The 19,549-nt window shown below is 34.0% G+C and overlaps 1 protein-coding gene across 1 annotated transcript; it reads left to right on the plus strand.

Moving 5' to 3' along the window:
* The first annotated feature begins 3,091 nt into the window (after nucleotides 1–3,091).
* Nucleotides 3,092–5,079, plus strand: LOC107466138 (CBL-interacting serine/threonine-protein kinase 4). The gene has a single exon (XM_016085122.3). The coding sequence runs from the start codon at nucleotides 3,294–3,296 to the stop codon at nucleotides 4,629–4,631; it is 1,338 nt and encodes a 445-aa protein (XP_015940608.1). The 5' UTR covers nucleotides 3,092–3,293; the 3' UTR covers nucleotides 4,632–5,079.
* Nucleotides 5,080–19,549: the final 14,470 nt, after the last annotated feature.

The following is a 19,549-nucleotide window of genomic DNA, read 5'->3' on the forward strand; positions in this document are numbered from 1 at the left end:
TTATAAAATCTATTAAAATTTTCTTTTTATAACATTTTTTTATTTTATTTAATAAAATATAATAGTTCAAAAAAAATACGTGCATCTAATGTACACAAAATTATTAGACTCATTTTAGAAGTATTCTTTTATTTTGTGACATGCTATTATCTAATGGGATAGAAAAATTAATTTGATTTACAATTCACTTTTTAAAAACTAATATAACTAATTTAATTTTTAAGAAGCCAATTTAAAGGATACATGATTTTTTAAAAAACGAATTTGAATATTAATCTATGAAGTAAAAGTTTTTCAATTTTTCTGACCAAAATAAATAAAAAAATTTATTTATGTAAAAAATATGATTATAAGAATTAGACCGATTATTGAACCGTTTTAGTCATTAATTTATTAGTTAATTGGTCTAATTAGTCTAAATGTAGTTCAATCGAAAAAATTATTTTAAATAAAATAATAAATAAATATCTTAAAATATAAATATAGTCTAATATAAATTTTAAATTATCTTCTAAATTTAAAATACTATATGAAATATTATCTTCTAAATTAATAATCAACATAGTCTCAAATCTTAAAGAATGTCATGATTGTCCTGATGTAACGGATCAAAGAATAAAAAATTCATGATTCGTATTGCCAAAATATATATGGGGTCATAAGTAATGTAAGATCTATTTTGTTGTTGTTTTTGTTTCTATTTGTTAATAAATATGATAGATGAATAATAAAATAATAATTTATAAAATAAAAGATATATTTTATAATTAAATAATATATAAAAATTAATTTATAATTAAAATTAAATAAAAATTATTTAACAATTATTAAAAATTTAAAAAACATATTTTATTATTGAGATCATCTAATAAATCAAACGTTATAGGACCATGGAATTTTTTGTCTACTTACCGTAGCTAAACAAACTACCAAACCATTTCTTACCTTGACGGCCCAAAATTAGGGGTGATAATGAGTAGGGTAGGGTAGGGTTTGGAGCCAACCCTAACTCTACTCACGGATTGAGATTTTTATATAAATTCAACCCTATACTACTTACGGATTGAGAATATCTCAACCCTAACCTTACCTATTTTTAACCCGCGGGTATCCGATCCTATTCGCAGATTACAAAAAAATGTAACATTATTATATAAGTTGATGATAATTTGAAATAAAACTGACTTTTATGTAAAAAAAAAAATATTAAATTATCAATTAATGATCTTCTCTTAGTAGCTAAGGATCTTTTGTATTTAGTGAGAGGTCTTTGATTCAACATTCACTTAAAATATATTTTTGGATAATGCTCTACATCCATGTAAAAAATGCATCCAAGTTATCCAAGCAATATTGGCCAGACACGTTCCCCTCCCCCTCACTCGTTTGTCACACACGTGCTACATATAACGTGCTGCAACCTAAAGCTTTGCTCAACATAAACCTTCTTCTCTGCTCGCGTTTTCTTCTTCTTCTCTACTCGCGTTCTTCTTTATTGATCTGTATTGCCTTAGTTGTTCTCCTCTAGTCACGTTCATCTTCTCGTTTTTTTCTTTCGATCTGGTTACGTTGCATTTATCTTCTTCCTATTCTTCTTCATTTTCTTCTTCGATCTACATTTCTGAATCGAAATAATGAATGACTCAATTTCAAATCAGTTGAATGAGAGCGATTTGGATTATTCTTCTTAAATAAATCAAACTGATGAAGTTTGGATTATTCAATTTTGAATCGAATTGAATGGAATGCAATTGCTAATTTGAATTGAATTGAATTTGAATTAAATGGATGGAGGTGTACTGAATTAAATTAAATTGAATTGATAATCTGTAAATTGTAGGCAAAGCTGTTTGAATTTGATTTTATATAATGGATTATGTTTCGTTCACTCAGTATTATACAATTGTTTCACCATGAGTATACGTTCGGTTCATTATGCAGAAAGCTGTTCGAATTTGATATAGATTATGTTTTGTTCACTCAGTACTATACAATTGTTTCACTATGAGTATGTGTTTCGGTTCATTATGCAGAAAATCTGTTCGAATTTGATTTTATATAATGGATAATGTTCCATTCACTCAGTATTATACAATTGTTTCACTATAATAACATGTTCGGTTTATTTCTGTTTTGCGCAATTTAAAAATCTTTCTCCTCACCTTCTGCTACTTCTTCACCATTCTGTTTTCCGCAATTTAAAAATTTTTCTCCTCACCTTCTGCTACTTCTTCTCCAGAGAGAAGAAGGAAAAGATAAAAAAAATACAGCAACAACAACAACAAAAGAATGACGATAAAGAGAAAACACGTAAAGAAGAAGGAACGTGAAAAAGAAGAAGAAAAATGAGAATGAGGCAGAGAAGGAACGCGAAGAAGAAGGCGAAAAAGAAGAAGCTCCGTGCGTAAACGAACGTGAGAAGAAGAATAAGAAGAAGAAGCGCGGGAGAAGAAGAAGCGCATGGGAGAAGAGAAGAAGAAGAGGAAAAGAAGCGTTAGACAAAAGTAGTTTTATATGTATTGGGTGCGTGTATTTTACCTTTCATTTAATTGTATTAATTTTTTCTAGTGTTGGACCAACTTAAATGAATTTAAATACAAAATTACATAGATGTATAACATGACGGTATATAATATATACATATATAGGATGTTAGTTAGTCAAATAGCTAGTTAGTCAAGTAGGGTTGAGACTCAACCCACATCTTTTTAACCTGCACAAAAATTCTACCTATATTTTATCTTATCTGTTGCGAATTGAGTTAACAATTCTGCCCAACTGAATGAGATCAAATTGAATACCCGTTAGATAGTGTGCATGTTGCCCCATACCCAAAACCAATCTTCCACACCCAAGTTTCAACGGCTGCTAACTACGCTAACCGCCATTTATTAACGCCAACCAATAATCATTTTCTAATAAGCAAAATATCTCTGACAAATTTTAAACGTATATTCTACCTTGCTTTAATTAAATTATTCCTTACCTGCTTGATACATGCAATTAATAAAATAAAAAATAATTAAAAAAAGGCATCGACGAGCTTAAAATGCAACAAATTGAGTAAAAATAGGCATAAACCCCAAAAAAATCACTCGTCAATTTGTTATTTCAAGTTGAAGGCAAATTGAACTTTCTCACTTACACTCTTCACAAACCAAAGCCAAAACCAAAGCATTCATTCCCCTCTGTCTATATAAACCTAATTCCTCATAGACACCAATTTCTGTCCCGTGGGTGTTTTACCGTTTTAGCCATTCCGCTAAAACAATAAATAAATAAAGCACGAAACCATGGAACCGCCATTGCAGTCGCAACAGCAACCATCACCGCCGCAAACTTCGCCGCGCTCAACCACTATCCTCGGCAAGTACCAGCTCACGCGCCTCCTCGGCCGCGGAAGCTTCGCCAAGGTCTACCAGGCGCTCACGCTTTCCGATGGCTCCACCGTAGCAGTCAAAATCATTGATAAATCCAAGACGGTGGACGCCGCCATGGAGCCACGAATCGTTCGCGAGATCGCCGCCATGCGCCGCCTCCACGACCACCCTAACATCCTCAAGATCCACGAGGTCATGGCTACCAGGACCAAGATCCACCTTGTCGTCGAGTTCGCCGCTGGCGGTGAGCTATTCGCCAAGATCCTCCGCCGCGGACCGCTTCCGGAGCAAGCGGCGAGGCGGTACTTCCAGCAGCTGGTCTCCGCGCTCCGGTTCTGCCACCGAAACGGCGTTGCGCACCGAGACCTTAAGCCGCAGAATCTCCTCCTCGACGCCGCCGGAAACCTGAAGGTCTCCGATTTCGGCCTCTCCGCACTTCCGGAACAGCTCAACAACGGCCTCCTACAAACCGCATGCGGAACTCCGGCTTACACCGCGCCGGAGATACTCCGCCGCCGTGGAAACTCCGCCGGATACGACGGATCAAAGGCAGACGCGTGGTCTTGCGGCCTTGTCCTTTACAATCTCCTCGCTGGAAGCCTCCCGTTCAACGACTCAAACATTCCGGAGATGTGCCGGAAGATTTCCCGTCGAGATTACCGGTTCCCAGAGTGGATATCGAAACCTGCGCGTTTCGTTATCTACCGGTTACTCGACCCGAACCCGGAAACCCGCATGAGCGTAGAAGCTCTCTACCAGAACTCATGGTTCAAGAAATATTTAAAACCCGAACCCGAGGAGAGTGTATTCGGCTCGGATCCTTATTATGAGAATTCTTGCAAAGGGATTAACAATAAAGGAATGAATGCGTTTGATATCATTTCTCTGTCTTCGGGTTTGGACTTGAGGGGGTTGTTTGAAACGACGTCCTTTGGGAATAGGAGGGAGAAGAGGTTTACTTCAGATGCTAAGGCAGAGGTGGTAGAGGCGAAGGTGAAGGAAATTGGCGGGGTTTTAGGGTTTAGGGTTGAGGTCGGAAAGAACGGAGCGATTGGGTTGAGGAAAGGGAAGGTGGTGTTGGTGGTCGAGGTTCTTGAGATTGTAGAGGGTGAGTTGTTGATGGTGGATGTGAGGGTGGTTGAAGGTGGTTTCGAGTTTGAGGAGCTTCATTGGAGGGACTTGAAAGATGGGTTGCAAGATGTTGTGCTTTCTTGGCATAATGAATCGCCACTGCTACCACAGTCACCATAGTGATTAGTGAATGATTGGTGAAAGTTTCTACTGGAATTAAGATATCCTGGTTCTTATGCTGAAGTTGCTGCAATTAGTTGTTCTCATCGGGTGATGTGAGTATGAAGGACTGATTAATTAGTCAATTAGTTGATTAATTAATTAACGACAGAATTGCAGACCCGGTTGATGGAGAACGAAAACCCAAGCTAAGCGTAGGCTGAAGCTGATGAATTCATGAGTGCGATTGTGCTGTGATACGCTGATAAATGACTCTTTGTGCTAGCTAGGTGGAAAATATAGGTAACTATAGCTTATAGGTATGTTACTTGTGTTTTGGTATGTACATGAGAATCAATGGTGTCTAATGTCTTTGTGTTGGAGTCCATGGTAAAATTTTTTGTACGTTTCTCGTGTTAAGAGTGTTAGACTCTTAGCTAATAATGAATGATAATATCTAATTAGATCCTCCTCTGTACTTTCCATTTTTTTAAAGTTGTACTCTGTTCACTATTTTAGTTCCTACTAAAATATGAACCATATTCTTGCCTGTGTATCTTCTGGCATATTGAACAGTCTCTTCAATCATTATTTGCCTTCTTTTACACATGCGTGGGGAATTATACTAGTTTGTTGGTTGTTTCTTTATTTGTTTTTAGGGGGGGCCAAGGCGACGAGTGGCGCGGTGAACACCATCAAAATCGTGTGTCCAAGGTTTCACGAATGGAGGGACATTTTCGGTGTATGACAAGGAAAGTAGGAGTCATCCCTTGCCATCTTCAGACTCTCAAAATAACGACCTATGAAACACTGATTGATCACCAAATTCTCAAATAGCAAAATGATTCCCTCCCAAATGAGAATTGATAATTACTCGATAAGAATTATAATTCGACTTAATTGTTCATTATTGGTTATAATTCTGCCTTAATTATAATTCATTTATAGTTTGTAATAAACGATTTTATTAGTTATTATTGCTGATTTAATGACCAAATGGTTGTAACATCAATATTTTTCACCAACTTAAATGTCTATATAAAGCACTTTCTATCTCTCATTAAAGAAAAATTTATGAACTTTTTACAAATTAATATCATATCTTATATTTTTATGTTCTTAATTCTAACATTTTATATTCAGAATTCTTATATACATCTTTTGTAGGTACTTCTTCACCTGTCCTTGATTCGATTCCAACTATAATCATTGAAGAACTTCTGAGTTACCATTTCAACTCCAGCCATGTGCTCTATGGAAAAGGTTTTAGATGACAAACAATTAAACTACACATCGAAAAAATATTACCGACATCAGAACAAGAATAAATAAGTGATTATAACAGAAGAAATATTTCTTTTAAAAAAATTCGTCCAAACCCCTAATGAACTTTTGTTTTCCATATGAAAAATGCTCGAACATAAATTTACTACTCATGAGTCATGAATACCCTTTTGAGTAGTTATCGAGAAAAGGAAAGAAATTGGACGTCATATGAATATTTATAACAATTTTGTGAACATTTAAGAATTTGTTCAAGATCTAAATATGAATGAATACAATTTATTAGAAGGAATATGAACTCCCATAGATATAATCTTTTCAACTATACCATGTATACATTAAAAAATTAGTCACTAAAATTAATTATTAATATAAAATATATATTAAAAATAAATTAAATAATAAATATATTTATATATAAATATATAATGATTAATTTTATGTTACAAATAACACTTTTTAACTCTTTCATGACGAAAGACAAATAATAAAGGCAAATAGCAGAAGGACTACTCCGTATTCATTCCTACCCATCCACGATATATACAAGACATCAAGTTGTATAGTATATATAATACAATAAGACATGTTTGAAGGAGAGAATAAATATAGTTAATAATTAGAGTCATTATTCACCAATATTAATGTGTGGTTGGGAACATTTCACTACTTAGTTGACAAAGTATTCGATGGAGCTCTATGAAAATTTTATTGAATGAAATTTTGAAATACTTACAAATTTGTCACATCCTACTATCCTATATTTATTCATTGTGAACAAAAATTTCTTAAGAATACTTGAAGCTTAAGTTAAAGTAATATTCCAGACAGTAGAGACATTCTTTACCCGAAGACGTACAGCCATTCACCCGGGCAGCAGCTGTCCGCAACGAGGATTACATGGCTAGTGTTTGTTTTAAGGTACTGGAACAGATATTAGGAGATTGAGACTTAGTATTATATTTGTTAATTTAGAGACTTGTATTAAAATTTTAGTTTCTATTTTCAAAATTTTAGTATTTTAGTACTTTTGAAAAATAGAGACCGAAATTTTTTAGAATAAAAACTAAAACTTTAATAATATTTTATATTTAAAATATTTTTATTTTAATTAATTAATTCTAATTTTACTTTTTGTGCAAATTAAATTAAAATTTCATTTTTATTTCAATTTCTGTCATCCATTTTACACCAAATACAATATTAAAACTTATTTCAGTTACTATCTCTCATTCTCAATCTTAATCTCTCAGTCTTTGTCTCTCTTTCCATAGCTACCATAAAAATGTGTTCATGTAAAGATTACATTGTAAACCATTATTATTTGTTGGTAACCGAGTTATATTATGGGTCGGATCTAATAAAAATAATAAGAATTGTATGGGAGGCTGATTGTATCCCTTTTCATGAAGAAAGGGGACGTACAAATCTTGATTCATCTCTCTTGAAAGAATTTTTGATAAGGGTTCCATTAACGTGATCTCGGCACCGAGTTTTGGCCGGAGGTGAATGACGACAGTCTTTATGTGGCGGCAAAGGATGTCTCTATTTTTGGGATGTTGAATTTTCCTCAAGCTTAGAGTGTTATTAAGAAAGTAATAATGTGTGCAATTATTGCTAAAAAAGTATATAAAATTTTATTATAATAAGTAAATATAAGACTTACAGTAAGATGGAACAAATTTATAAATATTTTTGGAGAGTTTCGTTAAATATACTCAACTTAGTTATCTATGGTGACTTGGGAAAGTTTCTTTGTCTAATGCATGACACTGATGAGTCTTATTCCGTATTACAGGAAAACTCAGGCATGCATGTATATGCTACTTTAATTCATAATCTCGTATAGAGTATTAAAAATATATGTTTATATTATTCCAAAGAAGAGACAGATGCATAATGTGTTCAGTATAGGAGCATTATTGGGACCTAGAAAGTGACGGGAAGGTCCTACATAGGTACATGTCTTCTAAATTCAACGGCTACAATGCAAGCGTGATCATTTTTAAATAATCGATTAATTTCATTTAATAATAATAATAATAAAAGTTCACGTCTAAACATAAAAATAAAACAAAGGTAGTTCGATCGTGATCTCTCTGGTTCTCTCCATTGGATATGTGACAAGATTACAAGAAGCTCGATCAGTCACAAAAATACAAATTCTAGGGATATGCATTGGCGACGGAAGAAAATGTGTTTAACCTTATCTAATTCTAACGAAAATATTTGAAAAAGTTATTTTAAATCAACTTAAAATTATTTTATTTTATATTTATTAATTATTTCTAAGATAAATAGATAATATTAAATATTATATATAAAATTACAAATATTAAATTAAATAAAATAATTTTAAATTATTATCTTTCTAATATTATTCATCTTCTAATTCATTGCCTCTCTCATTCACGGTTAGTTTGTTGAATATGCAGCTTCATATTAATACATTATGAATATATAAATATACATGTTATATGGTACTATTAAAATAAAATAAAAAATCGATTTTTATTAAATTTCTTTTGGAATTGAGGGGCCTCTCATTTTTTCTCCTCAATTGAAAAGATAAACTCGTCGTTTGAGTAAAAAAAATTGACATATCCCAAAAAATGATCGGTTAGAGATTGCGTTGTTAATTAATTATTATATTTTATTAGAAGCCGCATAGATCTTTTGTGAAAATTAAACAAAAATTAAATTGAATATTTATTTAAAAATAAAAAATTCACTTGTAATAACTTTAACTAAACAAAAAATATAGGTAGATAATAAAAATATTAAACAATGTAAACAATAGATATAACGAATGTTCAATTTAATAAGTATGCAGATGATTATGTTTATTATTTTTAATTGGATGGTTATTCTTTTTTATTCGATTTACTCATGCATAGTTAATAATGGGTAGATGTTCAATTCATTAGGTATATATATAGATAGTTATCTTAATATTAAGATTTAGGGAATAATTTGAGAGTGAAATATTTTTTTATTTTATTTCAATTATAAAATCTATTATTCATATTATTCACAAAAATTATTGTCTACCTAACAAAACTCCTAAGTAAAACCCTTATTACAGCACTTGTTAGCCAAAACAAATCTTTAATAATTTTAATACTTTTGAAAACTAAGTAAGCTAACTTCGTTAAATCTTGGAGTAGTATACTAATTCTCCAAAATATTCTTTACTAAACTTATTAGGCTCCTAATATTTCTGCAAATTCATCATATTTTGAGATGCATCTATCTATATTAGTAAAATACATGAACTAGTACTAATAATAATGACAAAAAAATTAAAAATCAAATCACATCATTATATTACTCTGAATTACAACATTCTACGCGTGTGTACATGAACATGCGACATTCATATCAATAATACGAAAGAGACAATAATAATTTAAAATTATTTAATTTAATTTAATATTTCGGTAGTCATATATATACACGGAAAAGTTCACATCACAAGCGAAAGTGAAATAAAATGCAAAGACACATGCATACACTAATGAATTTGATGAATTACTGAGAGTGGATTATTATTCCAGAAATTGGATGCGTGTTTATTATAATCGAGATAGATATTTTCAGGCTCTCATGACAACAAATCAACAAGCAATAATATCTATAGCAGATTGCACAAAAAAATCTAGCTAGCCAGGTCAAATAATTTATCATTTCGGTGCGTGAAGCACTCAAAATGCTTCGATATCATTTACAAAAATTATAATATGCTCGTATCATGGGTTGACACAAAATCAGCTTTCCGCGGTGGTGCTGACACCAAAATCAAAATCAACAGAAAAGAAAAAGATCGAATGCTATTTGTACATGAATACCATTGTTTATTTTATTTGTATTTACCTTACTTCAGATTAAGATTTAAGAGTCAATTTATTATCTTTCATTAGATGGGACGTAAGGTTAACACAATATGGATTTTACACCTACTTATAGTGGAGAGATGTGACTTGTAAGTTAAATCTTAAAAGAATTTCTTAAGTTTATGAAATGCATTAATTTTGTCTTTGATTTACTAATTTTGTTTTTGACTTATTAATTATAGCAAAGAAGAAGAAAAATAATGATGGTGAACGCAAAAGAAAAAGAAAAAAAATGGTGAAGAGTATTATTGTAATTAGGGTTAAAAAGAAGAATAAAAGACCAAATTAGATCGAAAAAATTTTAATTGCGAGTTCATATAATCGTTACCTACTCTAGCGTGGTATGTCACTGATACGTTATTGCCGGCGACAATAAAATTGGTTAGAAATACAGTAAAAGACTGATTAAGTACATTCTTTTCAATTTTAAATACACAAAAAATACAATTAATAAATCAGGAACGAAATTAATATATTTCGTAAATTTCAGAAACTATTTAAGATTTAACTCAACAATTTTGACATACATATAATTAATAATTAAAGAAATCATTAAATTTTCCGTAATTTATCTATACTACCTCTCGCCTATCAATATATATTTGTCTTTTAATGAGATAAAAATTTTTGTCCAACAACACTTACATATATTTTAGCATTTTAATATAGTACTTAATCAAATTATTTTTATTTTATTTTGTTTGTGTTTTTGTATGGATATCTCTAAGAGATCTCGACTTTGGTGAATATGTCGAACTATTTCTTTTAACACTGAACTTGTGAGTTTTGGAAGTCCGAACTCGTAACACACTTGCAGAGAGAGCAAGTAAAGGAAATGTACCTATAAAAAGCACTTTTATACTTACGTTAGTACTGTGAATTCAATATATTCCTTTAAGAAAGAATATCATACCTTTAGACGTGAGAAAAAGGTTGGAGGCTTAGGGATAGGTGATGCAATACTGAAAAGCACAACGCTTCTGTTTACGTGGTGATGGCAGTTTTTAAAGGAGAATTGTCCACTGTAAAAAAAGATAGTTTGTTCATGCAACAAGTTGAACCCGGATGTAATGCTAGCAACTCAGCATCTACCAGTAAAAAGAGGGCCTTAGAAAGACATATGTCAGCTAAATATAAAAGAACCACAGATTCGAGATAAAGTGGTTAATGGCCTGGCAATGGATGTAGGCAATGGTCTGCAAACCTAGTTCTGAAAAGATAACTGGGTTTAAGATGGTGCTCTCAAACTGAGTTTTTCAAGGCTCTACTCTATTTCAAACCAGTAAGGGGTTGTCATTGGGGATTGTGGTTTTTGGGATGGACTATAATGGATATGGAATTTTCAATGGAGGAGGGAGTGGTTCCAATGGTAGCTGGAACTTGTCCATCAACTCCATGAGAGATTAAGGTCAGTGAAGCTGTCAGCTGGTCGGGAGGACAATATGGTGTGGAAGTTTGAAAATAAAGGTGTCTTTTTAACTAGCTCTGTGATCCAGGCCATACAATCGGAGACACTACCGGCTGAGATTACGAGCTATAGCTTCACGAGCTCCCTTTGAAAAGGTTTTGTACCTCCGAGAATTGAGTTTTTTGGGTGGTTTGTACTAGTTGGTAGAGTGAACACCAAGGAGAGGTTGACTAAGTTAGGAGTTAACATTCGGAGTGATAGTATGTGTGTACTATGTACCAAGAAAATAGAATCTGCTGAACATTTATTTCTTCGGTGTGAGGTTACATGGCAGATGTGGTGCAAGTGGTTGAGGACACTTCGTCGAGAGTGGATAATTCCTGAAACCATGAAAGAACTCTTTGAGAGTTGGCGTGGGATGCACGATAGACAACAAAGGCAAATGGTGTGGATGACAGTGTTCTTTGCAGTGATTTGGAACATCTGGTTGGAACGCAATGCACGAATTTTCAAGAATGAAAAAGCGAGTATTGAGATAATTCACACACGGACGGAGTTGAGCTACACAGCACGGCATGGTTGTGATCTTGTGGGAGGCTGATGGCAGTGATGGAGAGGCCAGGGGTTGAGTGTTTTCTGTTGGTAGCTCTTTATGTTTTTATGTTTTTTGTATGCTCAACTGTAATGTATTGAACTTCCTTCGTTTCAAAAAAAAAAACCTTTAGAAGTGAGATGAAGATGATCGATTATATTCTGTTGATCATCTGAAATGAAAAGCAGTTATTAAATTTTAATAAGAGATAATGTTTTAGTTAGATATTTATATTTTAGAATATAAAATATAACACTAAATTATAATATAAAAGGCCGAATTATGGTGTATAACACCAAATTATATCATCAAATTTGTAACAGTGGTATCAGTTTGAATTTTCACCTGCCACAAATATTATAAGGAAATAATAACATAAATAATCGGTAGGGAGAAAAAAAAAATCTATCTCAAATATGCTTCCTAGAAAAAGACAGGGGAGAATGTCCCTACATAAATAAAGAGATAGAGACGAAATTATTGAAGATTAAAAGATTAAGAGATAAAAAGCAAAAATGAAGAAAAAGCTAACGACGCCACTAATTAAAAACTAGCATATGTAGCCATGTTGTGCCTAATACGTTGCATGTTTCCTTGTTTCATTATTTTAAGTCAAATCCTTTCTAAGGTTTACGTTTCCACCATATGAATGCGTTATAATCTAGTATCTTCACTTGGACGATAATCAAGGCTTTAAATAACTAGAAACAATGAAAAATCTTGATGTTAAATATTTGAGGGTATCCTGGCCTTTCGGTTATCAATAGAGCCAATGAAGTATCAGCAATATTTTAAATAAATATATCAATAAAAAACAATAATGAGTAATGCATAAAATGGCAAAAATATATCCTCAGGAATTACTCATGACGACGGAGCTAACAGGAATTCGCAAAATTTTCACAAGGATAGAATTTATATATTTGTGAATAAAAAAAATATAGGTAGATAATAAAAATATTAAATAATATGAATAATGGATATATTAAATGTTTAATTTATTATGTGTACGGATAATTATTCTAATATTAAGATTTAAGTAGATAATTTAAAAATTTGATGTATTTTTATTTTATTGAATTAATTTTAAAATTCATTGTTTGCATTATTCACAAAAATTATTGTCCATCTAACAAAGTGCCGCGAATATTTTTCACAATGCTTTATCCGTTTATCGTGTTTGAAAATAAGTTCAATAAATAAAAATTTCGTGGAAATCAATTCAAGCATTAATTACAAGAAGCTTGCGATGGACAAATGGCAAATATCATGAACCATGAAGTGAATGGGCTGAAACCTAGAAAAAATCAATTCAAGACTCAAATTTCAAGACTCAGATTGGGTTTCTCATTTTACCCATGGCCGAATGCAAAAATAATTAAAAGTAGGTTTGTTGTTTTACCATATATGATACGGTATAAATATTTTGAAATAAATGTTCCAATAAATAAATCTTGAAATGAAAAGTGTTGAAATTTCCATGACGGTTGGTACGAACAGTCAAGAATATTTTGGTAAGCAATCTAAGCATTTATTGTAGAATCGTGTTGAAACTGAAATTTTGTCACAACGTTGCATTATTTATGGCAACTTATTATAACAAATGAAAAAGAAGCTCATAGAAGAAGCAAGATAAGTGGAGGAATAAAGTTAAATTCCCTGTCACTCTTGTGTCTATACTAGTGAGCGAGACAATTCAATTTTGACCCATCTTTCTTTGTTTTGGTGAGTCAATCTAGGTTCTTCTTTCTTCTTCCTTTCTTTATGTTTTTTCTTTTTTTGGTTCGGTGGGAAGAATCAAGGTTCATTAATTTTTTTTTTCAGTTTCTATGGGCTTCGTCCAACTACAAGCCAACTGGGCTTGGCTGTATGCTTATTTTTATGTAGCTACCTAAGTTTCTTTTGCTTCAGCCCCTTGCTTATTAAAATAAAGTTATGGAATCTGAACAAAATAAATAAATCAATAGATAAATAAATAAATAAACAAAATTAGTTCACTTTCGATTTCAAAATAAAAAAAATAAAAAAAGAAAAAACATTAGTTTTCAAGATGGAATGGTGTTATCTCCCCAACCATTGTTTGCCATATACAATGAACAAAATAATCTCTCTTGAGCATATTGAACTAATACATAAAAACATAGGGAGAAGATTCATAGTGAGAGGGAAGGAGTTAAAGCATTATGATCAACTCACACCTTAGCAAGAAACAGCCGTCAAGCTAATAACGTTAAAGAAGCGCTTGTTGGGAGGCAACCCAATATTCGGTATTTTCTTTTCATCATTCTTTTTTATTTATTTAAGGTTGTGTATGTGTTTCATGGATTAAGTTGGGTGTCCTACGCCAACAGGATGTTTGCATTTCACTGGTTACTTGGCCTAGTTTCACATTAATTGTGTCACACTAAATTTGGTATTCTCACACAAAGTTTGGTGTTACCACACTTCACCCATGCAAGGTCCATCCCCATACAAACACATTAGCAACTTATTTATTTTACATTGTTTTCTCTTTCACTTCGTTTTTGGTTAAGTTTGTTTGTTTCGTTTAAATAAGCCTCTGCATTACTTGATTGCTTTCACTTGAGAATTCTGATTATTACTATTTTCATCACCACTAGTTCTTTTTTTTCTTTATTGCTTGAGGACAAGCAACCATTCTAAGTTTGGTGTTAAGAGGCTATGCTCTACATATCCTTAGATCCGAGGGGTACCTTATCACTCGATAACTTGAGCCAACTGGCCCGGGATTACCGATCGAAAATCCACAATCAAGAGTTGCCTTGAAAATGAAACATTTAGAGTTGTCAACTTAAAAAGCTCTTTGGTAAACAAGGATTCAAGGATCAACAAAAGCTTAAAAGAAGGATCTCATAATATTACCCGAGCTTTGGCTCTTAGGGATACTTCATTCTTAAAAATTCAAGATTCATTACGTAGGAAAAATTCAGTGACACTCACATGGTTTGCTAAACCCCCACTCCTAAGAGGGACATGAGCTTCAAGAATGATTCAACCCCCTTTTAGTTAAAACAATTCCTTTATTTTCTCCTCTTTTGCTTGAAGACAAGAAAAGTGTTAAGTTTGGTGTTGTGATACGTTTGTATCTTTAGTATTTTTCTATTAGAATTCCATTTAATAAACTAAAAATTATTGCAAGATAAATAATGATTTCATGATCAATTGAGCAATACTTTGAGTTAGTATACATTCATTGATTACAGAAGAATTTGGAAGAGACTTGACAAGGATTAAAGAAAAAGGAGGCCAATAATCACTTTGAGCAAGAAGAGTAAGGATGGAGAAGCAACTCAGAGAGCCTTTTTAACCAAACAGAGAGCTCCATGTATTGAAATCAATCTTCACGTGCAACGTAGGAGAGCAAGTATGCCATCCCAAACCAACTATGAACTCCCAGGGCACTAAATCCTTCAATGTGAGACGTGGGAGCATTGGCATCCAACGCCAAAACGGAAGCCGTACATATGCATCTCCCATGCGTACGCAAGACTCCCAATTCAACGTGGGATGTAGAGGCATAGCCATGGGACATGAAGACATCAATGTGGGAGATAGGCATGTTGATAGGCAAAATTGTGATTTACACTTTTTCATAACTTGAACAATTCTTAGCAATGGCTCAAAAAACTTGGTGCACACTACTATGGTTCACTCACATTCTTCACAACTTTGCACAACTAACCAGCAAGTGCACTAGGTCGTCCAAGTAATAAACCTTACGTGAGTAAGGGTCGATCCCACGGAGATTGTTGGTATGAAGCAAGCTATGGTCATCTTGTAAATCTCAGTCAGGCTGATTCAAATGATTATAATGGTTTTCAAAAATTATGATAAATAAAGCATAAAATAAAGATAGAGATACTTATGTAAATCATTGGTAAGAATTTTAGATAGGTGTATGGAGATGCTATGTTCCTTCTGAATCTCTGTTTTCCTACTGCTTTCATCCAATCATTCTTACTCCTTTCCATGGCAAGCTGTATGTAGGGCGTCACTATTGTCAATGGCTACTTCCCATCCTCTCAGTGAAAATGGTCCAAATGCTCTGTCATAGCACAGCTAATCATCTGTCGGTTCTCGATCATGTCGGAATAGAATCCATTGATTCTTTTGCGTCTGTCACTACGCCCAACAATCGCGAGTTTGAAGCTCGTCACAGTCATTCAATCCCTGAATCCTACTCGGAATACCACAGACAAGGTTTAGAATTTCCTGATTCTCAAGAATGGCCGCCAATAGTTCTAGCTTTTACCACAAAGATTCTGGTTAAGGAACCCAAGAGATACACACTCGATCTAAGGTAGAACGGAAGTGGTTGTCAGTCACGCGTTCATAAGGACGGATGATGATGAGTGTCACGGATCATCACATCCATCAGGTTGAAGTACAACGAATATCTTAGAATAAGAATAAGCATGAATTGAATAGAAAACAGTAGTACTTTGCATTAAAACTCGAGGTACAGCAGAGCTCTACACCTTTATCTATGGTGTGTAGAAACTCCACCGTTGAAAATACATAAGTGATGGTCCAGGCATGGCCGAATGGCCAGCCCCCCTGAAGATCTAAAATCGCATACACTGACTAAAGATCAATCAAAAGACGTTTAATACAATAGTGAAATGTCCTATTTATACTAGACTAGTTACTAGGGTTTACATAAATAAGTCTAAATACAGAAATCCACTTCCGAGGCCCACTTTGGTGTGTGCTTGGGCTGAGCTTGAGATTTACACGTGCAGAGGTTTCTCTTGGAGTTAAACGCCAAGTTGTAACGTGTTTTTGGCGTTTAACTCTGGTTTGTGACGTGTTTCTGGCGTTTTACTCCATAATACAGCATGGAACTGGTGTTGAATGCCAGTTTGCATCGTCTAAACTCGAACAAAGTATGGACTATTATATATTGCTGGAAAGCTCTGGATGTCTACTTTCCAACGCCGTTGAGAGCGCGCCATTTGAAGTTCTGTAGCTCCAGAAAATCCATCTCGAGTGCAGGGAGGTCAGAATCCAACAGCATTAGCAGTCCTTTTTCAGCCTAAATTAGATTTTTTCTCAGGTTCCTTAATTTCAGCCAGAAAATACCTGAAATTACAAAAAAACACACAAACTCATAGTAAAGTCCAGAAATGTGAATTTTACATAAAAACTAATGAAAACATCCCTAAAAGTAGCTAGATCCTACTAAAAACTACCTAAAAACAATGCCAGAAAGCATATAAATTATCCGCTCATCACAACACTAAATTTAAATTGTTGCTTGTCCCCAAGAAACTAAAAATCAAATAGAATAAAAAGAAGAGAATATACTATAAATCCCAAAATATCAATGAATATTAGTTCTAATTAGATGAGCGGGACTTGTAGCTTTTTGCTTCTGAATAGTTTTGGTATCTCACTTTATCCTTTGAAGTTTAGAATGATTGGCATCTGTAGGAACTCAGAGTTTAGATAGTGTTATTGATTCTCCTAGTTAAGTATGTTGATTCTTGAACACAGCTACTTTTATGAGTCTTGGCCGTGGCCCTAAGCACTTTGTTTTCCAGTATTACCACCGGATACATAAATGCCACAGACACACGACTGGGTGAACCTTTTCAGATTGTGACTCAGCTTTGCTAAAGTCCTCAGTTAGAGGTGTCCAGAGCTCTTAAGCACACTCTTTTTGCTTTGGATCACGACTTTAACCACTCAGTCTCAAGCTTTTCACTTGGACCTGCATGCCACAAGCACATGGTTAGGGACAGCTTGTTTTAGCCGCTTAGCCCTGGATTTATTTCCTTGGGCCCTCCTATCCATTGATGCTCAAAGCCTTGGATCCTTTTTACCCTTGCCTTTTGGTTTTAAGGGCTATCGGCTTTTTCTGCTTGCTTTTTCTTTTTCTTTTATATTTTTTTTGCCACTTTTTTTCGCAAGCTTTTGTTATTCACTACTTTTTCTTGCTTCAAGAATCAATTTCATGATTTTTTAGATTATCAATAACATTTCTCTTTTTCATCATTCTTTCAAGAGCCAATAATTTTAACATTCATAAACAACAAGATAAAAAATATGCACTGTTCAAGCATTCATTCAGAAAACAAAAAATATTGTCACCACATCAATATAATTAATCTAATTTCAAGGATGAATTCGAAACTCATGTACTTCTTGTTCTTTTGTATTAGAAAAAATTTTCATTTAAGAGAGGTGAAGGATTCATCGAATTATTCATAGCCTTAAGACATAGAAAATAGACACTAATGATCATGTAGTAAAGACACAGACATAGGCAAACATGAAGCTCAAAAATCGAAAAACAGAAAGATAAGAACAAAGAAGTTAAGGAATGAGTCCACCTTAGTGATTGTGGCGTCTTCTTCTTGAAGGACCAATGGCGTCCTTGAGCTCCTCTATGTCTCTTCCTTGCCTTTATTGCTCCTCCCTCATAGCTCTTTGATCTTCTCTAATTTCATTGAGAATGATGGAGTGCTCTTGGTGTTCCACCCTTAATTAGTTCATGTCATGACTCAATCTTTCTAGAGAAGTGTTGAGTTGTTCCCAATAGTTGTTTGGAGGAAAATGCATGCCTTGAGGCATCTCAGGAATTTCTTGATGATGAGCTTCCTCATGTGTCTCTTGAGATCCATGGATGGCCTCTCTTGTTTGCTCCATCCTCTTCTTAGTGATGGGCTTGTCCTCTTCAATGAGGATATCTCCTTCTATGACAACTCCAGCTGAGCAGCATAAATGGCAAATGAGATGAGAAAAAGCTAGCCTTGCCAAGGTGGAGGGCTTTTCGGCTACTTTTTAGAGTTCTAGAGAGATGACTTTATGAACTTCTACTTCCTCTCCACTCATGATGCTATGGATCATGATGACCCGATCTACAGTAACTTCGGATCGGTTGCTAGTGGGGATGATGGAGCGTTGGATGAACTCCAACTATCCTCTAGCCACAGGCTTAAGATCCAGTCTTCTTAATTGAACCAGCTTGCCTTTTGAGTCTCTTTTCCATTGAACTCCTTCCACACATATGTCCATGGGGACTTGGTCCAACCTTTGATCAAAGTTGACCCTTCTAGTGTAGGGGCGTGTATCTTCTTGCATCATAGGCAAGTTGAATGCCAACGTTACATTCTCCGGACTGAAATCTAAGCATTTCCCCCAAACCATTGTAAGATAATTCTTTGGGTTCGGGTTCATACTTTGATCATGGTTCTTAGTGATCCATGCATTGGCATAGAACTCTTGAACCATTAATATTCTGACTTGTTGAATGGGGTTGGTAAGAACTTCCCAACCTCTTCTTTGGATCTCATGTCGGATCTCCGGATACTCATTTTTCTTGAGCATGAAAGGGACCTCGGGGATCACCTTCTTCTTGGCCACAACTTCATAGGGTCTTGATGGGCTTTTGAGATGAATCTCTCCATCTCCTATGACTCAGAGTGGAAGCTTTTGTCTTCCCTTTCATCTTTCTAGAGGTTTCTCCGGCCTTAGGTGCCATCAATGGTTATGGAAAAATAAAAAAGCTATGCTTTTACCACACCAAACTTAGAATGTTGCTCGTCCTTGAGCAAAAGAAGAAAGAATAGATGAAGAAGAAGAAAAAATGGAGGAGAGAGAGAGATGTGTATTCGGCCAAGGGAGATAAGAGAGGGTAGTGATGTGTGAAAATGAAGAGGGATAGAGGGATTTATATAGTGGAGGGAGGGGGGTTAGGGTTCGGTCATTTAGGGTGGGTTTGGGTGGGAAAGAGATT

Source organism: Arachis duranensis, chromosome 9, assembly GCF_000817695.3.
Source record: "Arachis duranensis cultivar V14167 chromosome 9, aradu.V14167.gnm2.J7QH, whole genome shotgun sequence".
In the NCBI taxonomy this organism is placed as follows: Eukaryota; Viridiplantae; Streptophyta; class Magnoliopsida; order Fabales; family Fabaceae; genus Arachis; species Arachis duranensis.